Here is a 23460-nt window from a genome sequence, read left to right as displayed (position 1 = left end):
CCAATTTTTGTGTATTTTCTAATATAATTTATTTATCTTATGGCACTTATAAAATGTATCATGCATTTATTTCAGTTTAATTTATTTAGTTTGTTTTTATCTTTTTTAGTCTTATGAGACAATGTTGCAACAAAAAAACAAAAAAATCTTAAATATATTCTGTAAAACTCAATTTATTGCATCATTTGTTTATCATATATTATTCACTTATTAATTTCATATCAAATGTTTGTTTTTTTTCAACTACCCAACCCAAATGCAAAGTATTGCTATGTATTAATATAGGGCGACAACTGGTTTACACTTTGTGTATACAACTATATTCAAAAGTTTTCTATTAACAAAAACTTTTCTCCATACAAAAAGTACAGCAATATTGCATTGCCAGGAATGGTGATGCATCGCAATGCAAAAATACAAATGTAAGCCATACAAGATGTACGTATAAAGGTACAGTATATTTCAATATGCGTACATATTTGTAGGCAGGCTTGCATTGGGAATGTTTCTTTTCAATGTAGTACCATTCTTTTTGGTAACTATGTCGTTTATCCTGATGGAACTCTCAGTCTCATTCCTGGTCTTTCATTAAACCAATATTCCCAGAGCCCAACAAACCAAAACTCAGTCTTGATGTTGATTACTATGTGACTAAATTGTAACCATCAGTAAATGGTTGTTAGGTGTTGTCTGCCTTGGTATTTCTGGGTTGGGTCATTTATGTTCACCTAAGCTTTCCAAACGTATACAGTCAAGACAAAATCCTATTTTTGACAGAATAATATCTGATGAGTTTGTTTGAAGAAGGACCAAACTATTCTTGTCTGTGGGAATATGCAGTTTTCAACACATTGCAATGGTTTTTCCAGAAATCGATACCTCAGGAACTGGGTCATCTAATATTAAAGAGCTGATTGTTTACAATGATGGTGATAAGTTCACATGTTTGAATGAGGTTATGAAGTGTCCAAAGTTCCCCAGAAAGTTACAACTATAAACCTGTACAAAATAAGACTTTTTTAAAAATAAGTTTAGACTTGCAGTATGCAGTTGATCTGAAAAATTATCCGAATCAACATTTGCCTTTTACCTTTTTGTACACCAATTTAAAACTGTAAATGTTAAATTGCCAACACAGCAATCTTGCATTACTGAGCTATTGTATTATTCATGTCAAAATGACTTTATGCATTCAAACACGTGTTTTGCATGAAGCTCTACTTTGAGCCAAAGCAACTGCATCCATGCAATAGTTTCTTCTTTCTTGCTTTGTGAGCTGGTTTACTTGTGTTGATAAAGTATATATTCATGTTCAGAGAGAATATAAATGTTTATTCTTGCTGAGAGAGTGCATGTAAGGATGTGTTCATTAGAAAATGGCACGTGTTTTTTCTTGCCTTTCCTTTCATCATTAATCTGAAATGCTGAGCCGAAACAGAAGCAATAGCAATTGCACCTGTACCTTTTTTTTGTTGTTTGTTTTTTTCATTATATATTAGTGATTTACTGCTAGGAATGGGTGCATCTTAAATAATATACTATCAATACTATTGTATCGAGTGGATCGATTCTCACATAAAAATATTGATCCTTAGAGCTTTTTAAACTAGTGATTTTTTATTTTATTTTTATTATTAGTTGGAAAATTAATGCATTACATATAGTAATAAACTTGTGTAATCAGATATTGGTTTAGGAAAGGGACTATAGCCTATCTTAACATGAACAGACGATTGTTCATGTTTTGTACATTTGAAATAATTGATAAACGACAACAAATGCCTGAAAATGTCAATTTAAAATGCATGGCCTATTAAAATGATGGCAAACAAATACAGTGATAAATGGATATTATTACCCAGTTTATCCATAGAAATTGCATCAGTATTGTTATCGAAAATAAAACAAGTGTATCTTTAAGTGTCTCTATTGAAACTGCGGTATCATTTTTCTTTGCTAAAAGTTAAACAATGCTTAGCCTTCACTCTGCTCACCGTTGTCTGACCAATGAGGGGCAGGGTGACCAAACACATCCATTGAACGTCTCCCTGAATTGAAATCAGACTGATATCTGTGACCCTCTTCCACATGCGGCCAAGAGCAGGCAGTGATTGTGCACACATTGTGAACACATTGTTTGTTGGTTTTCAAGTTAGCAAAGGGTATCATGACCAAAAAATAAACAGGTGGTGTGGGCGGCATTCTGTGTGAACAAAATGTGCAATGTTTTGATTTAGAGTAACATTTTAAGTCGTTACGGAGCATTAATCAAACAGTGACTTAGATTTACCCACCTTATACAACAGTCTGGGAGGTTTTATTAGTTGGCGGGAATGATGTAGTGTTGGTTTTGAAACAGGAATGACTTATGAAGCTGGTAAATCAGATCTGAAATTTGGGAATGAATATAGGCATCATTTACCATGTTGAGGAGCAAAAATTTAAAAATTTATAAAATATTAAAAAAGGTTTTTTTATTATTATTTATTTATTTATTTATTTTTACAGATATGTACAAAAAAGACATGTAAAGACAAAGGGATCAAAAAATACATTCATATGTTAAAAAGAAAGAAAGAAAGAAAGAAAATCCCTTGAAATCGATTTACACATTGGTGGGGCCCTCAGGGGCCCCTGAACTTCTCAGATTTGCAATCGTGACTGATGAATCAGTGAGGGGGTTCCTGGTCTTTTATTGGCCACATCATGCTTTACCCCACCTCTCTCGACCAATAGAATGTGAGTGATTTGCATGAGGCCCGGCACTGAGGATAAAGACACGCTTGTAGCGGCAACTGATTTAAACTTTGAGAGAAACTCTGGACATTGACATCTAAGAGTAAAGAAGCTGCTACCTCCAACTGGAATATAAACTTGCTGCTACGCTGTTAATAACTGGATCAGAACTGCTTCAGCATTGAATTTAATATTTTTTAATCCAGCCGTGAATATTTAAATTAAATTAACATGGGGAAAGGGAGCAATTACGGTTTGATAACTTGGATATATTTTGCGTACATTTCCGCGGGTTACGCGACTACAATTGAGCCGACAGCTGACTCTACCGCTTTTAGTAAGTATAATTATAATTATTTTATAGAATCAGAGAATGCTGCTTTTTAAATTGTTTTTAAACGTTTAAAAGGACTTAAAATCTCACTTTTTTTTTTTTTTTTTTTTTTTTTTTTTGGTGATTAAACGCGAATATTTTGATCAAGAAGTCATAAAAATATTATTTTAGACAAATAACAGAAATCGGACTAGTGTATTGCGACAGTTAACTAAAGTCACTAAATAAATAACCAAATGTATTATGCATGAGTGAAAAGATACACGCTAGTATTATTTTTTTAATGCATTAATGCACGTTTTTTTAATTTTATTTATTATTATTTTATTTATTTATTTATACTTTCGTTATTTTAGTCTAAAAAGACAATGTGGAACATATTGAGATTCAGTAAAACACATTTCTATCACTTATATTTTCAAACACTTAAAAACGTTTCATGCATTTATTTCAGTTATTTATTTATTTAACTATTTATTTACCTTATTTAGTCTTAAAAAAAACAATGTTGCATGGTAAAACATATTCAGATTAAGTAAAACTAAAAAGTTTCTTGTCGAATTTTAATTTATAATTTATTAACATGACACATATTAACATATTAATCATTCATGCATTTACTCAAGTTTAAAAAAGATATATATATATTTTTATTATTTATCTTATTTACTCTTAGGCAATATTGCATGTTGAAAATTTTTCAGATTCTGTAACACTTAAAATGTATTTTATAATTTTTTATTGATCTTTTATTATTATAAAAGCCATGTGAAATGTTGGAAATGTATTCTATGGTCAGACTGTTTTGTTAAGCATTGTGATTTATCCTGTTTTATCAATGTGTGCCTTTCAGAGAGTCATAAAACTTATAAATATCTTAAAAAAATAAAAATAAAATAAAAATAGGCAAAGTTCTTGTCTGTTAGTGATATGGCAAAGTAGTGTTCTCTCAAAGGCAGGTCAGACTGAAAAAAAAAATAAGAAGAATTTAATTGTAAATTTGAAGTTGTCAGTTGTGGAGACATGTTCAGGACATCATAGCGAAATAATCGTTTTTTTTTTTTTCATACAATTTATAGCCATCTCAAGCACTGAGAAAGGATCCAAACGGTTTTTTTTTTTTAACTAATTCCTTAGATTCAAAATTAGTGAAAAGCATAAGCACATGCAAGCTAAGCTTCTTTAAAACTTTAATAATTTGGATATTTATAAGCAGCTTACAAGTAAAAGCATTTAATGTAAGCGCCATTTAGTCTATGGCAAGTGTTTACTGTATATTGTTTTTGTTGGTTGGTGAGCTCATTGTTGACCTGTCTTTGGACAGGTGATATCATGGACAATGCCACAGAATGGATGATGGACTTCAGTGACATTGAATCCAAGTTCTCCTTTAGAACCATTGATGAACCTGAAGACGATCTCTGTTATATAGTTCCTGGTCAACCTCACACTATCAAAGAATGCAACTTCAATACAGAGAACAACACTTTCATAGTTATTCATGGATGGACAGTAAGTGCAGCCACTATATTTGTACAGTCTAGGAAAACAAAATATCTCTCAGCTGGAATTTTTATATCAAATGCAGCTATACAACATCATCTCAGCCTGCTCTATTAAACTTGTGGGATAGTTTGCCTGAAAATGAAAATTCTGTCATCATGTACCCAACCTCACCTTCATTTTTGGGTGAACTATTCCTCTTCGAGTAAAAGCTGAACTCTTTAGTGGGTTTTTATTTTGTATTTGTATTGTTCATAATATCACAATAAAATGTTGCATCATTAAAGAGCGTTGATGAATCTTTGTAATAGTCCAAACCATAATGCAAGTGCTTTCATCTCAGGTCACTGGTATGTTTGAGAGCTGGGTTCATAAACTGGTAGAAGCCCTCTATGAACGAGAGCCAACAGCCAATGTCATTGTGGTGGACTGGCTGTCCCGTGCTCAACAACATTACCCTACGTCAGCTGCCTACACCAAGCTAGTAGGCAAAGATGTGGCCAAATTTGTCAACTGGTTACAGGTGTGTTAAGCACTCTCAGAGTGGGTTTGTTCTACGTCACAGTGGCAATCGTTGACCATGTAGATATATGTAGATAGTTGAAATTGTAATTGCAGTTTTTCAAATATACATGACTGTCACAAATATAAGGTTTCATGGATATTTTCTTGAATATACGGTCTCCTTGCAGTACACTTAAATCTTTATCTTGTATGTTTGTTCATTTCTTTAGGCCGAGCTTGACTATCCTTGGGAGAAGTTGCATCTGCTAGGCTACAGCCTTGGAGCTCATGTTGCAGGAATCGCTGGTCTTCTTACCAGATATAAAGTTAACAGAATCACAGGTAACTCGAAGTTGTGTCTTAGGGGCCATTCACACTGAATGCGTTTTTGAGTCCGTCTGTGTTCGATGTAAACATGCACTAGACAGGCGTCTGTAAACATTTTGCTGCATCTTGCTGTTTTTTTTCAGCGTCTCGTGCAGGAGCGCTATGTTTTTTTAAGACAGCATGTAACTTTTAAAAATGTATCTCGAGACACCTGTGTTCTCTTCTGTTTGTTGCACTGCATCTAGCTTTTTTAGCACAAGAACAAATTTTTTTACATACATGTGCACTGTTTTTCGAATTGTTTTTCTATGTAAACATGCACTAGAAAGACATCTTTTACCGTTGTGCCGCATCTCACTGATTTTTTTAGCATCTCACGCAGGAGGGCTGTGTTTTTTAAATGCCTTCTCAAGTTAAAAAGAACTTAAACTTTTAAAAATGCATCTTGAGACACCTGTGTTCTATTCTATTTGTTGCGTGCATCTAGGGTTTTTTAGCGCAAGAACATGTTCAGTTTGATGCTTCAGTTTTTTATGTCTTTTTGCAAGTGATTTGCTATGGAAACATGACCTTGATGGACATCTTTGTTGTTTTTTTTAGTGTCTCGTGCATAAGCTCAATGTTTTGTTTTACTTTTTAAAACAGCTTTTTTTAGCGCAAGAACACATTTGATCTGGACGGCCCCTTTAGGGTGTCAATTTTATATTCTACCATTTGAGACCTTAGACATGCAGTGATCACACTGACAAATTTAATGTTAATGTCTTGGTTGTCTCACCAGGGTTGGATCCTGCTGGTCCTACCTTTGAGTATGCTGATGCCCAGAGCACTCTTTCCCCTGACGATGCCCTTTTTGTGGATGTTCTTCACACCAACACCCGAGGCTCTCCGGACCGCAGCATTGGGATTCAGAGGCCAGTTGGCCATGTGGACATTTACCCTAATGGCGGGACCTTTCAGCCTGGCTGTGACCTTCAGAACACTGTGATGATGGTGGCCACTTCAGGTTTAAGAAGTGAGTTACCATTGTTGCCCTCAAATATGTTTTTAGATTACAAAACCACTTTAAATCCTGTTTAAAAACAGTTTAAATGAGCCTAAGGTCTTAGCTGGTTTAAGCAGGTCTTACTGGTCTCCCAACTTGGCCAAGCTAGTGTTAAGTTAGTCTAACTGGTCTCAAAGCCTTAGTTAGTTTAGCTGGTCAGCCAGCTGTCATCCAGCCTGACCAGCTGAAAAGTTCCCCAAACCCCTCGAAAACTATAAAAACTGACCAGTCTTGGCCAGACTGGGAGATCAGTCAACCAACTCAGGCTGGTTTAAGGTTTTGCAGGTAATAAAACGCTGACTACTGAATACTGTATGCTTAATATTAGAAAATTACCTTTAACCTTTTTCCCCGGCTCTCCGCAGACATGGATCAGATTGTGAAGTGCTCCCACGAGCGCTCCATCCACCTGTTCATTGACTCGCTGGTAAACATGGAGCAACAAAGCATGGCTTACCGCTGCAACTCCAAAGACAGCTTCAACAAAGGCATGTGCCTCAGCTGTCGCAAGAACCGCTGCAATAAGGTTGGCTACAGCATCAACAAAATCCGTACTCGCAGGAGCAGCAAGATGTACATGAAAACCAGAGACATGATGCCCTATAAACGTAAGGAACACCAAGGTTTACTCTGGGTTGAAATGTGGTAGGTTACAAGAGGACAGTCTTCAAACAGACCTCAAATAAGCAAATAGTCAGATTTAAGTCTATGTACGATATCGGTGTATTGGAGTCTTCGTAGACCATGCCAATCTTTGTCAAAGTGCTGTCTGGGACACATAGTGGAAAAATTATGTTGACGATTTGTTTTGAAACTAAACACCATTGCACAGGTTTGCTAGTACAAAGCAACAACACTATATCACTAGGAAGCAGAATTGGTCATTGATGGTTATTACTATGCCATATGAACAATCATAGTCCATATTAAACTGCTCTTGTTAAGACATGGCTCTCAGGATGAGGACAGTCTACAGCATGTTAATAGCTTCTTACCTCTAAAATTACAAAAAAAAAAAAAAGTGCCTTAACAGAAGTCTGAAGAGGTGTTACCAAGTCAGGATTGCTGAGAGCCGGTTGAGTGTTTACATCGTCCAAAATCCTTTCTAAATATAACCATCTTCTCACAGTTTTCCATTACCAAGTGAAGGTCCACTTCTTCAGCAAGACAAAATTGAGCTACACTGACCAGCCAATGAAGATCTCATTGTATGGAATCCATGGCGAGAAGGAGAACATTCCCTATGTTATGTAAGTTGCTGCATTATTTGATGGTATGTCAAGACTTTAGGTTCTGAATTAACTAGAAATGGTTCTGAATTAAGCCTAAAAGCAGTTTTGTAGTGTTATACCAAGATGGTCTTAGAGACTCGGCATTCTACAAAGCCAAAATGCAGTAACTACACCAACCCTAAACAACACTTTTTTTCCCCAATTGTCCAGCCAACAATTTCAGTGTTGAGTATAAAATATTCTCATTGCATTGTGTCTGATTCTAAGCATTGTTGAGCTATATCACAGTTAAAGAGATGTGATTTCTAACTCAATTTGATAGTGTGAATTTACTGCATTTTGCCTATGCAGCGCAGTATGATTTTATGACCTTGGTTACGAAAAATAGGTCATGTATTATGTATGAACAACTACACAGAAGAACAAAATACAAACATTTGGCAGTAAGTTACCTGAGATTGGACTCTGCCCTGTGCTAAGCTCACTGTAAGGTTCTGTCCAAATGGTAATAATGGCTTTTGCTTGATTCCACAGGTCTGCTTTGAACACAAACTCCACAGTGTCCTTCCTGTTGACCACAGATGTAGACATTGGAGAACTTCTTATGGTTAAGATTCTATGGGAGAAAGACACGCTTATCAGCTGGCCCTGGTGGAACTCTGATACCTTTCACATCCGCAAACTACGTGTCAAGTCAGGAGAGACACAATCAAAGTAAGCAGAAAGAAATGTTTTTTGCTTGTAGTAAAATTTAAGATTAAATGTAAACTTAAATTAAATCCGAAAATCAAATGACTCTTGAGCCAAAATTTCAAATTCAAAGTTGAATTTCCAGTTCAGAATTTAAATGAAGCTTCTTTTTTTTTAATTCAGGGTAATCTTCAGTACATTTTAAATGTGAAGTGTGCTATTTCTATGCTACTAGCGACACAAAACAGAATTTCAAACACATATATACATACTGTATTTGCGATTACATGTACAATCTTATAATGATGCTTAACAGACAACATGTGAAGTATACGGGGTAAGGTCATAAATATATGGGGTAAGGTCATAAAAAGTTTAAGCAAAAACTGATCAGCACACAGATTTTTGCTCATTACTCTGATGTTGCGTTGCATGTAAACTTTACAGGCATTCTCACTGACTTCATACAGTGTGCGCAAGTGATGTGCTCATGCCTGTTTATGTTTTGATGTCAAAAGCAGAGAATAATCAGATGATTTCAAATTTCATGTAAACACGGTTTTCTTTCGTTGTCTGTTTTTTTTTATAATAAGCTACATTTTTATTATTATCAATATTTATGCTGTGCAGGTAAATGCACTCATTGATTGTTTTCAAACAAGTTTTAAACTCTCCCAATCAACATGCCATTATTTGAGTCGATGTTATGTTGCGCTCAGTCAAGCCACTAAAACAAACTGACCGCAGTTCTGTTTAGTGCCACTAGTGGTGCACTCTTCACCTTTAATGTTAAACCTGAACTTATTCTGAAAATCCGAATTATCCTTGAGCCTAAATGGAAACCTCAAAATTAAAATGAAGTTCTTTTTTGATACAGAGTTATCTTCAGCGCCAAGGATGGTGAATTTTCCTACCTAGCACGTGGAGGCGATGCCGCAGTCTTTGTGAAAGACAAAGAAGCCCAGTCAAGCCGCAAAAACCAGAGGTAAATTCATCCACTGTTTTTCTTATCTATTTACATAGCTCACTAAAAATGACCTTCCCTTGCAGCTACTATGTGCTTGTTTTATTTGTTGTAGTGGCTTTTGTTTGACTAAACCCTCTGCACTTTACTCTGACAGATTGCACAAGCTGACGATGCACGGAAGTTCGTTCAAACAAAACACAGAGTAGAGAGTAGAGGCGCACTTCAGAATCCAACTCTGCTGGAACCTGCACGCAATCTGCTGTGAACAGGAATGGTAGAGACTATAGGTTTTGACTTACTGAAGAATAACCTTCACCTGACCCAAATCCTGAAACACGTTCTTCAAGAAACATCTATCTTGAAAGCTTTACTGCTGTGCAGTTTTAGAACAAAAAATCACTTTGGACATTGCTGAGTTTTTCGTCCATGTTGACACATCACAGGTCATTCACTTCAAGACAATTGCTGGCTAGACAATCTTTACTGAAGTAGTTGAATATATAAAATGATAATCACATTTCTCTATGCATTACACATGTGCAAAAATGCTGTTACACTGTGTTTGGTCCAGTCTGTCTGCATTGGTTATACGAAGGTTACATTTATTAACAAGCAGCGCTTGCTTGCACTTAACCAACAGGGTTTTGCTAGTTGTGCACCAAAGAGACGCTCAGTAAGTTTACATGTGCTGGTTATAATCAAGCTATAGCAGGTTTTTTGCATTTTCAAGTGTATGAAGTATACATGACACAATACGTAATTGAATATTTGAACACTGCACGTAATTTCTGTCTTTCGTATTATGTGCACAACACCAAGGCTAATTGTGGTCCGATTAACATGTATACATGCTGGATGAAGCTGTGCTACAATCGCATTATTTAGGTGTTAGTCCGACTTTGTAAAAGAAGTTGGACTATAGTGTTTACATTTTAACAAGATGAATTATTGTTTTAATCCAGCTGAAATCAAACTTTTAAAATGCATGTAAACGTACTGAATGTTAGTTGTTGTAGTAGGTTTCTCCTTTTGGAGAAAGATGCCACTCGAAACAGATTTAAAGTTGGTTTGGTTTAGCTCTCTGTTAACAGTACTCCACTTCGAGACTGAACCACTAGGTTATTTAGCAATTTTTTTATTTATTTTTTTGGTTGCAATGTGAAGTCATTTTCTTAACCGAAGCAACTAGCTAGCTATGCTAATCCTCTTTGCCTCAGTTCCCAAAGCAACAATTCCAATTTTCTTTGCTACTGACGAAAGTCAATCTGGCAAATTTGTTGTCTCAAACTGCCTACAGTATTCCGACTGAATAGCTTTCACCATAAGGTGTCACCAAAAATGGGACCAAATCCACTCTCTGCTGAATCAAGATGCAATGATTACTGTAAATATTTGTAACTGTCATTATATATACATATATATATATATATATATATATATATATATATATATATATATATATATATATATATATATATATATATATATATATACACAGCTCTTCAAATGTCTACCTTTCTTTTGTTTCGTGGGTTATTGTGTCTGGCACAGGTCACTTTAGAGGCTTTGCTCCTTTTGATCATTCAATTTTGTTTGGATAAACCAGCAAAAGTCATCAAACAATTTTGTATCTTTTTGCCATTGTTTTGTCTCTCAACACCCCCTTCATAGCAACTTAAAATTAGAATTAATTTGTTATTCTGCAAAATGAGTGACAGAAGAAGTCTAAAGTTCAGACATGGGTCAGCCAAGATTTGTAAGTAAAATTAAATCATTTGATCCAAAGAAAACAACGTGGACATTTAAAAAAAGGCCTAAACAGGGTTGCCTGTCTCACATAATAGCCACAAATACATCAAAAACTGTTCATCCTTCCTATTTATTGAATTTATATATTTGTATATGAAGCACATAATGTATGTATTCCATGTTTCTGAAGTGCTCTTGGCTTGTTCTTTTGAGTTATGTAGACTCTCTATTTTTATAAGCAAGCAAACTTTGAATTTGAACTTGATGGAAGGAGATGATCCGATCAGCATTTGGTCACCTGTTGTGATCATTTATTACATTAATCTATATGCCATGCATTGTATGACAATGTCAATTTTAATAAACGTAATGTTACAGTATGTCAGGGCTTTAGATTTGTATTTTAACAGGGGTTTGTTTACAGCAAATCAGTCCACCATTTCACCATCTCTGAACTGCCTCTCTTAAGATTTAATATATTTGCCATGTCGATATTAACTTTAAAAGAGATATTCTAGGTTCAATACAAGTTAAGCTCAGACGACAGCATTTGTGGCATAATGTTGATTACCACAAAAAATACATTTGCCTCGTACCTCCTTTTCTTTAAAAAAAAAAAAGGAAAAAAAGAAGCTAAAATCAAGTTACAGTGAGACACTTACAATGGAGGTGAATGGGGGCCCATTTCTGGAGGGTTTAAACAGAAATGGGAAGCTTAAAATGTTATAAAAGCACTTACGTTAATTTTTCTGTTATAACTCATGTATTACATGAGCTTTAATGTTGTTTAAATTGTTGTTTTTACAGTAGTTTTAGGGTTTACGTCAGTACGTCGTCATGGTAACAAAGTTGTAAAATTGGATACAACTTTGCAATTTTATCACACTGAAATCATGTTAATGCACATATTTTTTTTTAATCTCGTGGCTATACTTTCAAAACAGTGAGTATTTTAACCTTTATGGATTGGCCCCCATTCACTTCCATTGTAAGTGCCTCACTGTAAGCTAGATGTTTGCTTTTTTTTTTTTTTTTTTTTTTTTTTAAGAAAAGGAGGGACATGGAGAAATTAATTTTTGTTGTAATTGACAGAACCCATTGACAGAACAAATAAATGTGTACTTAATACTTTGGATTGACGTCTTGCTTTAATCGTGACACTAAATCTTGCTTTAAATCCTCCATGGGAATATGTTTTAGATACTTAAGGTCTGAATACATTGATTCCTTTAACTAATTCACACAAATCTGAAATAGGCTACAGGCAAATGCACATACTGTATGTTTCACATCAAAGTCTAAACTACACAAAATTCTGGGAAGCAACTGGTCATCATGCAGCCAGGCATTAATTACTGAAACATTTTGAATTTAATATAATAAAACGTCTTCAAAATCCAAGTGATCCCAGTTTTGTTCAAGTCATCTCAATTCAAATAAGATGTCATTTGAATAGCTTCATCCATTCAACAACATCTTGTGTTACTAAAAAAAAACTGTGTTATCTTGTGTTACTCAATTGACTCACCCAATATTGTTTAATGGAAGGGAGACTCACGTGTAGCCTCAAATCAAAACAGAGGGAGCCTGTTTTTCTAGATCTCCTCCCCTTTTCATGGAAGAAATGGTTCTTGGAACGCAAAATAAGACATTCCAATCTTCTAGTTAGTCTGAACACCCCTGCAAAGGACAGTTCTCATGATTTTTATTAAATTTCAGCACTCATTCAGTGTTGACTTTGTAGATATAGCTTACTTCTGGCAATTTATTTAATTATTTTGCAATATTATTCTTCGAAATTCTTATTTCTGAGTTCTAATGCAGTGGACAATGATACACGGTCACGTTCCTACTAAAGAGCATGTGACTTTGACAAGTGTCTCGAATTTGTCCGAAAAACACATTTTGATTTCGTAGAACACTTTGGATGAGAGTAGTAACTCTTGTGCCAGTGTCCCATGGCTTGATATGTTATTACAAATGAAAGGAATGATAGATCACAGAGCAGTTGCAATCTGAGAGTTTTGGCAGTATCAGGCGTTACAGTGTGACTATGACACAATGCATGCAATTTCAGGGAGAAACAGATATCAAGCCAAAAAAAAGCCATTATTCAATTTTCATTATTTAAGGATTCAGTGTGTTAGCAAATAGTAAATTAAAGTTTATAATGTCTTTAAAGGCCAGATTTTTCTCTCTCTTTCTCTCCAATGACAAGAAAAAAGAGATGAAAGGTGAAAGGTTTCAGTTTTCTGGTATTATTTACATTCTTTTCATGCTGTATATTAATATTTCGCCGGAACTGAGTCTGTCAAAATCCATGACATAACAGGTTTATATGATCCCCACCACAAAAGGTTTGTTCATTCCAAGTTAAATGTCTAAAACCTGTCTGACCCCTTTACGTGATTACATAAGCTAGATACAGACAAGAAATATTAGCAGTTTCCGGGCCCTATTAAATAGCATTAAAATAACAGTTCACTCAAAAATGAAAATTCATCATTTACTCATCCTCACGCCATCTCAGATGTGTATGACTGTCTTTCTTCTGCAGAACACAAATTAAGATTTTTTGAAGAATTTCTTAGCTCTTTAGGTCCACGCAGTGTAAAAAAGTAAATGTAAAGTAAATAGTGGGCAGAAATTTGAATCTCTAAAAAAGCACACAAAGTCAGCATAAAAGTAATCTAGATGACGCCAGTGTTTTAATTAATGTCTTCAGAAGTGATATGATAGGTCTGTGTGAGAACCAGATAATTATTTAAGTCCTTTTTCAATATAAGTTCTTCTTCTGCCCAATAGGTGGCAATATACATGATGAATGCGAATCACCAAAAACAAAAGAAGAAGAACTGTTAGGAGAGAAAGGCGCTTAGGATGGCTGTTTGAAAGTGGAGATTTATAGTAAAACGGATTTAAATATTGATCTGTTTCTCACCCACACCTATCAAATCACTTCTGAATACATGGATTTAACTACTGGAGTCATTGAATTACTTTTATGCTGCCTTTATGTGCTTTTTGAGCTTCAAAGCTTTGAACCCTACTGACTTGCATTGTATGGACCTACAGAACTGAAATATTCTTCTAAATATCTTCATTTGAGTTCATCAGAAGAAAGTCATACACTTCTTTAATGATGAGAGAACTTTCATTTTAGGGTGAACTATCTCTTTAAGGGAGATGGATTCATGTCAGATATTTAAAAAGAAGAGTTAAAAACAAAAATTAATTCTTTCTTGATGCCTAACTGATCTTGCCTGTTTAGAAAAAGATTTAGCCAATCAGCTGACATGGCTGCTGAACATGAACTTTTTCCGAATTGTGATGGTTCAACCCAGTTGCAAAAGGGTTGCGTTCAACATCTTAAAGGGATAGTTCAGCCAAAATTGCAAATTATGTCTTTCGTGGGGCCTGGGTAGCTCAGCGAGTAAAGATGCTGACTACCACCCCTGGAGTCGCAAGTTCGAATCCAGGGCGTGCTGAGTGACTCCATCCTAAGCAACCAAATTGGCCCGGTTTCTAGGGAGGGTAGAGTCACATGGGGTAACCTCCTCATGGTTGCTATAATGTGGTTTGCTCTCATTGGGGCACGTGGTGAGTTGTGTGTGGATGCCGCGGAGAATAGCGTGAAGCCTCCACATGCACTATGTCTCCGCGGTAACACTCAACAAGCCACGTGTTAAGATACGCAGATGGACGGTCTCAGACACGGAGGCAACTGAGATTCGTCCTCCGCCACCCGGATTGAGGTGAGTCACTACACCACCACGAGGACTTAGAGTGCATTGGGAATTGGCCATTCCAAATTGGGGAGAAAAAGGGGAGAAAAATTAAATACATTTTTATATCTTTTTCTAATGTCTTTCCAAACCCTCTGTAGCTCTCAAATCTATTTTGCGCTTGCAAATGTAAACTTGTGTGTGCTAAAAAATCTAAATTAATTTAGCTAATTATAAACTAGCTACAGCGAGTTTTTGCGTAGTCTGTCCATGTATACATAACACAGTGCATTGAATATTTGAAGGAAGTACGTCAAATATGCTGGGTTAAATACACATTGAGCGTCATTTCCATCTTGCAGAGCTTGCGCACAATGCCGAGGCCAACTTTGGCCCGATTAACATGACTTAATAGTGCGCTAGTCAAATGAACTACTTTTATGGTGCTTTTTGTCCATTTCGGTCGCTCTACAAATTAGAAAGTAAGGCATGATGCAGGTTTGGAACAACATGAGGGTGAGTAAATGGTGACAAAATTTTCATGTTTGGGTGAACTTTCCCTTTAAGAAGGTAACTCAAAGTGTCAGTTGCATATGTTGTTATGGATGGGAAAGAATGACCTTGTGATAACGTCATTTAAATGACTGCAACAGCTCCTGACTAACTCCTAAACAAATGTGTGTGAGCATATCACCCCGCCTGTGGGCAGAGACCAGTGGCTCTTACAAGTGCTATTTAGGAACTTAACACTGACGCTCAGATTTCATTAGTCTAGTATTCAAGCGGCACCACGAGTGTGCAAACTTGCTATTTTCGCAATTTATTACATTAACGTTTTATAACATCCAGCGTGCGCCTGAAGAACTGGTGAGGATAACCTAAGTGCCCAACATTCCACGCAGAAAAGAAATGAAAATTTCGTTATTCCAATGTGTTTTGTGGCTCGTATTAAGCTCCGCTGTTCTGTTCGTTGCTTCTTTGGAGGAAGAAAAGTTCTCCAACGCAATCTTTGGTAAGACCAAATGCAAGAGTTGTTTGTTGATACGCTATGCGCTGTTGTACATTCATAATTTAGCCAGAGGCATTGTTTTATTTGGACGGGGCGCTACTGTATCACTTTAAAGCCCCTGTATTCGATTATTGTCGCAAATCCGTCGTTTATTAAGGAGAAACTTTAATATCCTGCTTCTGTCTGAGCTTTTAAGCCCATTCATTGAAGCCTGTCTACACCGGACGAGTCTATTGGCGCGCTGCAATGCGTATCAAGGCTGTCTGCGCTTGACGCGTCGAAGTCAACGTTCTTATTGGACGTACATCAACCACGGACCAATCAGCAGTGAGGTCGAGGCTAGACGGATGAATAAGTGTGCCTTTTCCCCATGGAAATCCATTTGTATAAAATTTATTTATTTATCCCCTTTTTCTCCCCAATTTGGAATGCCCAATTCCCACTACTTAGTAGGTCCTTGTGGTGGCACGGTTACTCACCTCACTCCGGGTGGAGGAGGACAAGTCTCAGTTGCCTCTGAGACCCTCAATCCGGGCATTTTATCACGTGGCTCGTTGTGCATGTCACTGAGGAGACTCACAGCATGTGGAGGCTCATGCTACTCTCCGCGATCCACGCACAACTTACCACGCTCCCCATTGAGAGCGAGAACCACTAATCGCGACCACAAGGAGGTTACCCCATGTGACTCTAGCCTCCCTAGCAACCTGGGCCAATCTGGTTCCTTAGTAGACCTGGCTGGAGTCACTCAGCACATCCTGGATTCGAACTCGCGACTCCAGGGGTGGTAGTCAGCGTCAATACCCCCTAAAATCTGTTTATTATTTAATTATTTAAAATAATGTTGTTGTTATTATTGCAAGAACTGCACATACATGTGGTTAGAAACAAACTATTATTTTAATTAGTAGACCAGAAACATCATCAGTTGGCTTTGATCCAGATCTTTTTAAGATGTTTAGCAGATGCTAAGCAGATTGTGATGCTTTCCAGATGAAAAGGTAAAAAAAAAGACATCTCAGAGATGCATGTGTGCTATCTGGTATAGTCATACAACTGTGGAAAATGTGTATAGCCCCGATAGTTCACGTACATCATCCAGACGTCTATATGATGTGTATGTTTACATCTGGAAGACGTACAGTGTTTTTTATGTTGTTTGTGTAATGGGAGCAAGCTGGTATGTTATAGCCATGCGGCATGTATAAACCTCACTCACATGGCCTCAAGAGGCACATTAGCAACTGACGCTAGGGGCTGTAGTCTTTAGCCTCCTTTACTCCTTTGGCACCATTCTGAGTAAATTCTAGAGACTGTTGTGCGTGAAAATCCCAGGAGATCAGCAGTTACAGAAATACTCAAACCAGCCCGTCTGGCACCAACCTAACTGCTGATCTCCTGGGATTTTCACACAACAGTCTCTAGAATTTACTCAGAATGGTGCCAAAAACAAAAAACATCCAGTGAGCGGTAGTTCTGTGGACAGAAATGCCTTGTTGATGAGAGAGGTCAACAGAGAATGGCCAGACTGGTTTGAACTGACAAAGTCTACGGTAACTCAGATAACCGCTCTGTACAATTGTGGTGAGAAGAATATAATCTCAGAATGCTATTCTGAGATGCGGGTTGCCGCTGTTTTTTTGCGGCACGAGGGAGAGCTACACAATATTAGGCAGGTGGTTTTAATGTTGTGGCTGATCGGTGTATATTTGCATGTATTTAATACTTTATTGTTGCCATTATATCATAATTTATTTATTGTTATTTAATTTAATAAGTTTATATATTATTATATGATATTTATATTTAAATCATGTCTAATGCCTTTTTTATGGTGGATCTTTTAATGTATTTTTTTCTATTTTTTATTTTACCTTTTATTTTAATATATTTTTAAAAAAACAAATATTTTGTTATTATATATGTGTTTTCAATGACGAATGCCTTTTTATAGATAATTTCTTGGTGGACCTAAAGGATGTATCAGATGTCAACAGAGCCAATGTAAAGTTTTCTCTGAGAAACCCATCGCAACCAGATGATGATGTGTGTTATATTGTACATGGCAAACCACAGACTCTCATTAACTGCAACTTCAACAGCACTTCAAAAACCTTTTTGGTCATTCACGGGTGGACGGTAAATGAACGCTTTTTTATACATTTAATAAATTCAACTCATTCTTTCTCAGGTTATCCCATATATTAATGCTAATAGCTCTTTCTTCTCAGGTAATTGGATTGTTCGAGAGCTGGGTTGAGAAACTGGTTGCAGCACTTTATAACAGGGAGAAAGATGCCAATGTCATCGTTGTGGACTGGTTGGACACGGCCCAGAACCATTATGTGGTGGCAGCGCAAAATACAAAGATGGTGGGACAGGAGGTTGGACACTTCATAGACTGGTTGGAGGTTTGTGTTAGCAAACAATCACTCTCAATTTGTTAATATGCTGTTGAATATTGAATCACGTATTGCACTGTCATTGTAAAATTAAAATTTGCATTTTTTATGTTCTTGTGTTTAAATTATAAGGAGACCACAAACATTCCTCTGGAAAAGTTGCACCTGATTGGTTACAGTCTTGGCGCCCACGTTGCAGGTTTTGCTGGAAGCCATGCTACTAACAAAGTTGGAAGAATCACAGGTTGGTTTTAATGGTTTTCATCAAAAAGTAGTTAACAACCATTCATAAATGAACAGACCATCTTAGAGGCTCCCAGGCTGCTCTATCCTGGTTTGGTGCTGGTCTAGCTGGTAGACTAGCATAGCCATGTTGTTCACCAGCAAAATATGCTTGACAAGCCAGCATGTTCATTTGATGATGATGGTTGGCGAAGGGAGACTTGCCGGTTATGTTAGTTACCTTGTAGCGACCAACATAATTACACAGGAAATCAGTCTCTAGCGACAGCAGCATACCAGCATCCCATGCTTCAAAACACAACATATGCTGGTATTTTCAGCAGGGACAAATTACTATGATTTGGGTTTTTGCAGGTCTAGACCCAGCGGGGCCGGACTTTGAAGGGGTCCATGCCCACAGACGGCTGTCCCCAGATGATGCCCACTTTGTAGATGTCCTCCACACGTTCACCCAAGGTTCCCTAGGTCTCAGTATTGGTATCCAGCAGCCAGTCGGCCATGTGGATATATACCCCAATGGGGGAAGCTTCCAGCCCGGCTGCAACTTGAGAGGAGCCCTTGAGAAAATCGCCAATTTTGGAATACTTGGTAAGGATCTGATCTGGAATATCTTTAAAAGTGATTGTCATGTCTCCAAAATGTAAGAAGAGGCTAATATCAAAGTCAGTATAGCCTACATGGGGAGCTGGTTGTTGAATCAAGATGATTGTTGAATTGATTTATTGTAGCAATGTTGTGTCTTTTGGCCCATGTGCGCATCAAATCGACGAGGGACTAATGTCAATAATGTGAAAACATTGAATGAAATATTATGTTGCATTTTGAGCTGTGAGGCAAATATTCTAGAAATATATTGGTTTTGTAACTAACATACAACTGTAGCTTGTTTTTTGTAGCTTTCCCAAGGACTGCATTAGTTATGTATTAGATGTTGGTTATGACAGCATCACATTGCTCATAATCTGGTTTTAAAATCGGTTTTGGCAACTTAACCTGTTACAATCTTGCTACAATGGCTACAATTAATCTCTGCTATGATTATAAAGTTATTATGCAACCAAAATATCATTTATGAAATCCCATAACACCCTGCTTAAAATACCAGCTTAGACTAGCATTGCTTTGTCATTCACCAGCCTGGTAGGCACACCAACATACAAGATTCCCATGCTGGGAAATTGAGGTAGACCGATATATGGGTTTTACCTATTAATCCAAGCCGATAGTATGTTTTTAAAAATTATTTATAATGGGGGAATGTTAAATTGGGGATTTGCTATCACTGACAATATTCATCCATATTTTTATCCTCAATATTTGTTATTTTGATTAGATCATCGAGTGTTCTAAATTGAAGCGAGGGCATGCAAAGAGAAAAAGTCATCATTTTAAAATAAGAGTCACCAGTGTGTTTCGGGCTTGTTTATAGTTAAAAGTACCACGTTATGCACAAAATCTTGGTTACATCTGAGATTTTATTCATTTTGGTCTCTTATAGCATCTATGTCTTTGCCTGTCATAGTAAGGAAAGACAAACACATTTTTTTACATTTTATAAATCGATTTTAAAAAATGATTGGTCGATTAATCTGTTGTCACTCTTTTCCACCACCTTATCTGCAAAATCCACTATTGGTCAACCTCTATTGGGAACCAGCATCCAAAATTACAACAAACGCTGGTGACCTGCAATGCTGGTCTTTTCAACAGGTCAATCATGTCTTTTTATCTAAAAGAGCTGTAATATTTCTTGATTTAATACCCTTAGCCTTAAATGATGCCGTTAAATGCGAGCACGAGAGGTCTATCCACCTGTTCATTGACTCCCTCCTGAATGAAGAAGTGGCTAGCAGGGCCTACAGCTGTGGTAGCAACAACATGTTCGACCGGGGCATGTGCCTCCAATGTCGCAAGAATGGCTGTAACACCGTGGGCTATGACATTAGCAAAGTCCGCAAGGTACGAAGCGTCAAGATGTTTACAAAGACACGAGCCTCCATGCCATTCAGAGGTCAGTATCCAGTTTCAGAAGAGGATTACTTAGTGTTGCCAGAAAAAAGTTTGGACACGCTTGACTGAATGTATGTTTTTATGATCTTAAACACCTTTTTAAGGCTTATGCTTAAATGCTTAAATGCTTGAAATTACTTACCCTACTTACTACATTTATGTTGTGGGACACCAGTAACAATGTTTGGTTGTTTGTTTTTACAGTTTTTCACTATCAGCTGAAGATGAATTTCCTTGCAAAGATGAACCAGCCAGAGATGGAACCTGCCTTGACAGTCTCACTTTATGGCACCAATGGTGAAGTAGAAGATCTTCAATTGAATTTGTGAGTAATGCATCTTCTTTAGAGGACTATATAGCATGTTGCCATCAATCTTCAATGTGCTAATGACTTTCAAACAGACAGAAGAAGATTACCACCAATAAGACGCACTCCTTCCTTGTGGTAACTGAGAAGGACATTGGTGACCTTCTGATGGTGAAGTTTAAATGGGAGGATTCCAGTAGCTGGTCTGTTTCGTCGTTACTAAGCATGCTGTCTTCATGGTGGTACGGAGATTCCGAAAGTTCTGGCGTACAGGTCCAAAAAATCCGTGTCAGAGCTGGGGAGACACAAAAGAAGTATGTTTCTTCCATTTTTAACCAGATTTAGGCTACTGTACAGTGGGATCCAAGAGTTTGAGTCAACATTGGAAATTTAGGATTTAAAATCTAATTTACACTTGGAAATTAACAGAAAGTTTTGCAATTTTTTTTAAATTTACAACAAAGAAACGTTACACTCAGAAAATTAAAACGTTCAATAAAAAATGTTTTAACTTTTCCACACAATTAAATAAAATGTTTGATTAAAAAAAAACAATTATTTCAATAAATTTAATCAAGTCTTGTACTTAAATTTGTTTTGTCACATCTACTATATAAACATTTGTCAAAGTAATCATTTTAATTACGTTGAGGCAACTTAATATAAACAACTTCTGGTTTGATTGCAAACGTTGTTGTAAGTTTAACAAGCTGTGAGCTTGTAGTCTCAACAATAGAGGACAACATTTTGCTGATGAGTTTTAAATCAAGATTTCCAACCTGGCACGCAGGGTCCTTATCATCCAGCACACAAACCTCAATGACGTGGCTCTCAAAAATCATATTTTTGGAAATAGATGTACTCACTTGACAAAACACCCAAAGGGACAACAAATACAACCAGTGCAAATGCTGCAATAAAAAGCTAATATTAAGACATTCATTCGCAATTTTTACTCGTGCCGCAATGCATGCTGGGAACCTGACATCACATGTACATCTGGTTATTGCCAACAAAAATAATTTAAGCTGTCCCAACGCAAATGGATTAAGTGAACTTCCATTTTACAAATTTAAATTGATTGCACACAAAATTACGTTGTGACAAAGAATGCAAGAATTGTGTTGCATTTGCTTATTTGAAGTAGCTAAATTCAACAAGGAGCAAACATTTATTTTTTTTAGTGTATGACGTAAAATGTATATAATTAATTAGTGCACTTTTTCTTGGTCACTAATCGGATAAACAAATTTGTGACAGAACACTTTGTTCAAAAGCTGAGATTTTCTTGCTTCCATAGAAGCACACAAGACGCTCTTTGGAAAATCCTCAAATCATTCTGGATAACATGGATCATCAGGTTTTGCACAAACCTGTGGAGTCCATGCAATGAAAAAAAAACTGTATATTATTAGAAAACAGGAGCATTTTCACAAGTGGACCCCACAGTACTGTATGTTGTATTAGGAGATCAGATCAGCCTCAGTTATTATTTAATCTTTTCAACAGTCTTTCATTCTTCCTTGTAGGTTTGTTTTGTGTTTGAAAGATCCCCAAACAGCAAGTTTGGCTCAGGATGTTGTATTTGTGAAATGCACGGAGCCATGGAGGTCTTCGTCTAAAAGGTAATGCTAGTCACAATACTGTATGGTATTGTCTATCTTCACAAGTAATTAAACTATTTCTAAAAACTGATTTTTGTTCTCTCTCTCTCTGTACCAAAACAGGCCTAAATTGAAGAGCCAATGAAATGACTTGCAAGAGATATATTTGGGAAACCCCAAAGCACTTATTTATACAGTTGTTATTTATTAAGACTGCAACTGCACTGAGCGTACTGTGTTGAACATATAATGTATTGCTTGCTAGGAATGTAATTAATGCATATAGATTTTAGCCTTTAAACAAGCACTATCATAGTTACACAATGACCTTATTACACAAAGTGATGATTAAACACCTCCACTATTAATGTGGAATTGTTCTTTATATGCTGTCTGACCAAAAGGAACAATTCCATTCAGAAAACACCTTTTAAAGACCTAAAGTCTAAATAAATAAATAGATCATAACTGCATTCAGTTAATAATCTAAAGACATGATAAAACCTTTCATTTGTTCATAAAGTCATTTAAAACATCTAATGTACTGTATGTCGAATATGTTTTGTTATTGGTACTAGCGTCACTTTGGTTTGGTTTTTGTTTGTTTGCATTTTAGCACTTTAAATACATTATAGCATTTCCTAATGAGTAAAATTACTGTATCAATCTTTGCATTGCATCGTAACTGCTACAACCTATTTATGTTTGTATTATAAAAAAAATAATACATGTGATGTACATCAAAGAAGAAACAAACAATCTGTACATAACTGTAAATTTGTATCATAATTAAATCTATCTTTAAGCTTAATGCATGCATTTTTCTTTTTTTCTCATTTTAATACTCATCAAAAACAACAAATGTATTGTAATTTTTTGAACAATTCTTATTATTACACTAAAAGTATGTATTTTAGCCAATTCTTTAAGATTAACACATTTCAATTTCATTTCTGGAATTTTGTTTTGTTAAAAAAAAAAAAAAAATTTATACATTTGGTGGAATTGTGTTATGAAATTGAAATGGAAATTGAAACTGAAAAGTGCACTCTGAAGAAGAATTATTTACAAAA

The 23460-nt window shown here is 36.2% G+C and overlaps 2 protein-coding genes across 2 annotated transcripts; both read left to right on the top strand.

Annotated features, from left to right (window-relative positions):
* Positions 1-2809: 2809 nt before the first annotated feature.
* On the top strand, positions 2810-11467 carry LOC127439070 (lipoprotein lipase-like). Its single transcript, XM_051695108.1, has 10 exons — positions 2810-3073; positions 4395-4582; positions 4917-5096; positions 5308-5419; positions 6186-6419; positions 6815-7057; positions 7579-7699; positions 8216-8395; positions 9249-9356; positions 9493-11467. Exons 1-10 carry the CDS (start codon positions 2968-2970, stop codon positions 9542-9544), a joined length of 1524 nt encoding a protein of 507 aa, XP_051551068.1. The 5' UTR covers positions 2810-2967; the 3' UTR covers positions 9545-11467.
* A 4095-nt stretch (positions 11468-15562) lies between these two features.
* Positions 15563-23198, top strand: LOC127439043 (lipoprotein lipase). Its single transcript, XM_051695064.1, has 10 exons — positions 15563-15824; positions 17776-17960; positions 18053-18232; positions 18356-18467; positions 18821-19054; positions 20235-20477; positions 20681-20801; positions 20879-21097; positions 22313-22408; positions 22511-23198. Exons 1-10 carry the CDS (start codon positions 15722-15724, stop codon positions 22530-22532), a joined length of 1515 nt encoding a protein of 504 aa, XP_051551024.1. The 5' UTR covers positions 15563-15721; the 3' UTR covers positions 22533-23198.
* Positions 23199-23460: the final 262 nt, after the last annotated feature.

The sequence above is a fragment of the Myxocyprinus asiaticus genome, chromosome 50 (assembly GCF_019703515.2).
Source record: "Myxocyprinus asiaticus isolate MX2 ecotype Aquarium Trade chromosome 50, UBuf_Myxa_2, whole genome shotgun sequence".
NCBI lineage: Eukaryota > Metazoa > Chordata > Actinopteri > Cypriniformes > Catostomidae > Myxocyprinus > Myxocyprinus asiaticus.
This window is presented reverse-complemented; position numbering and strand designations above follow the sequence as displayed.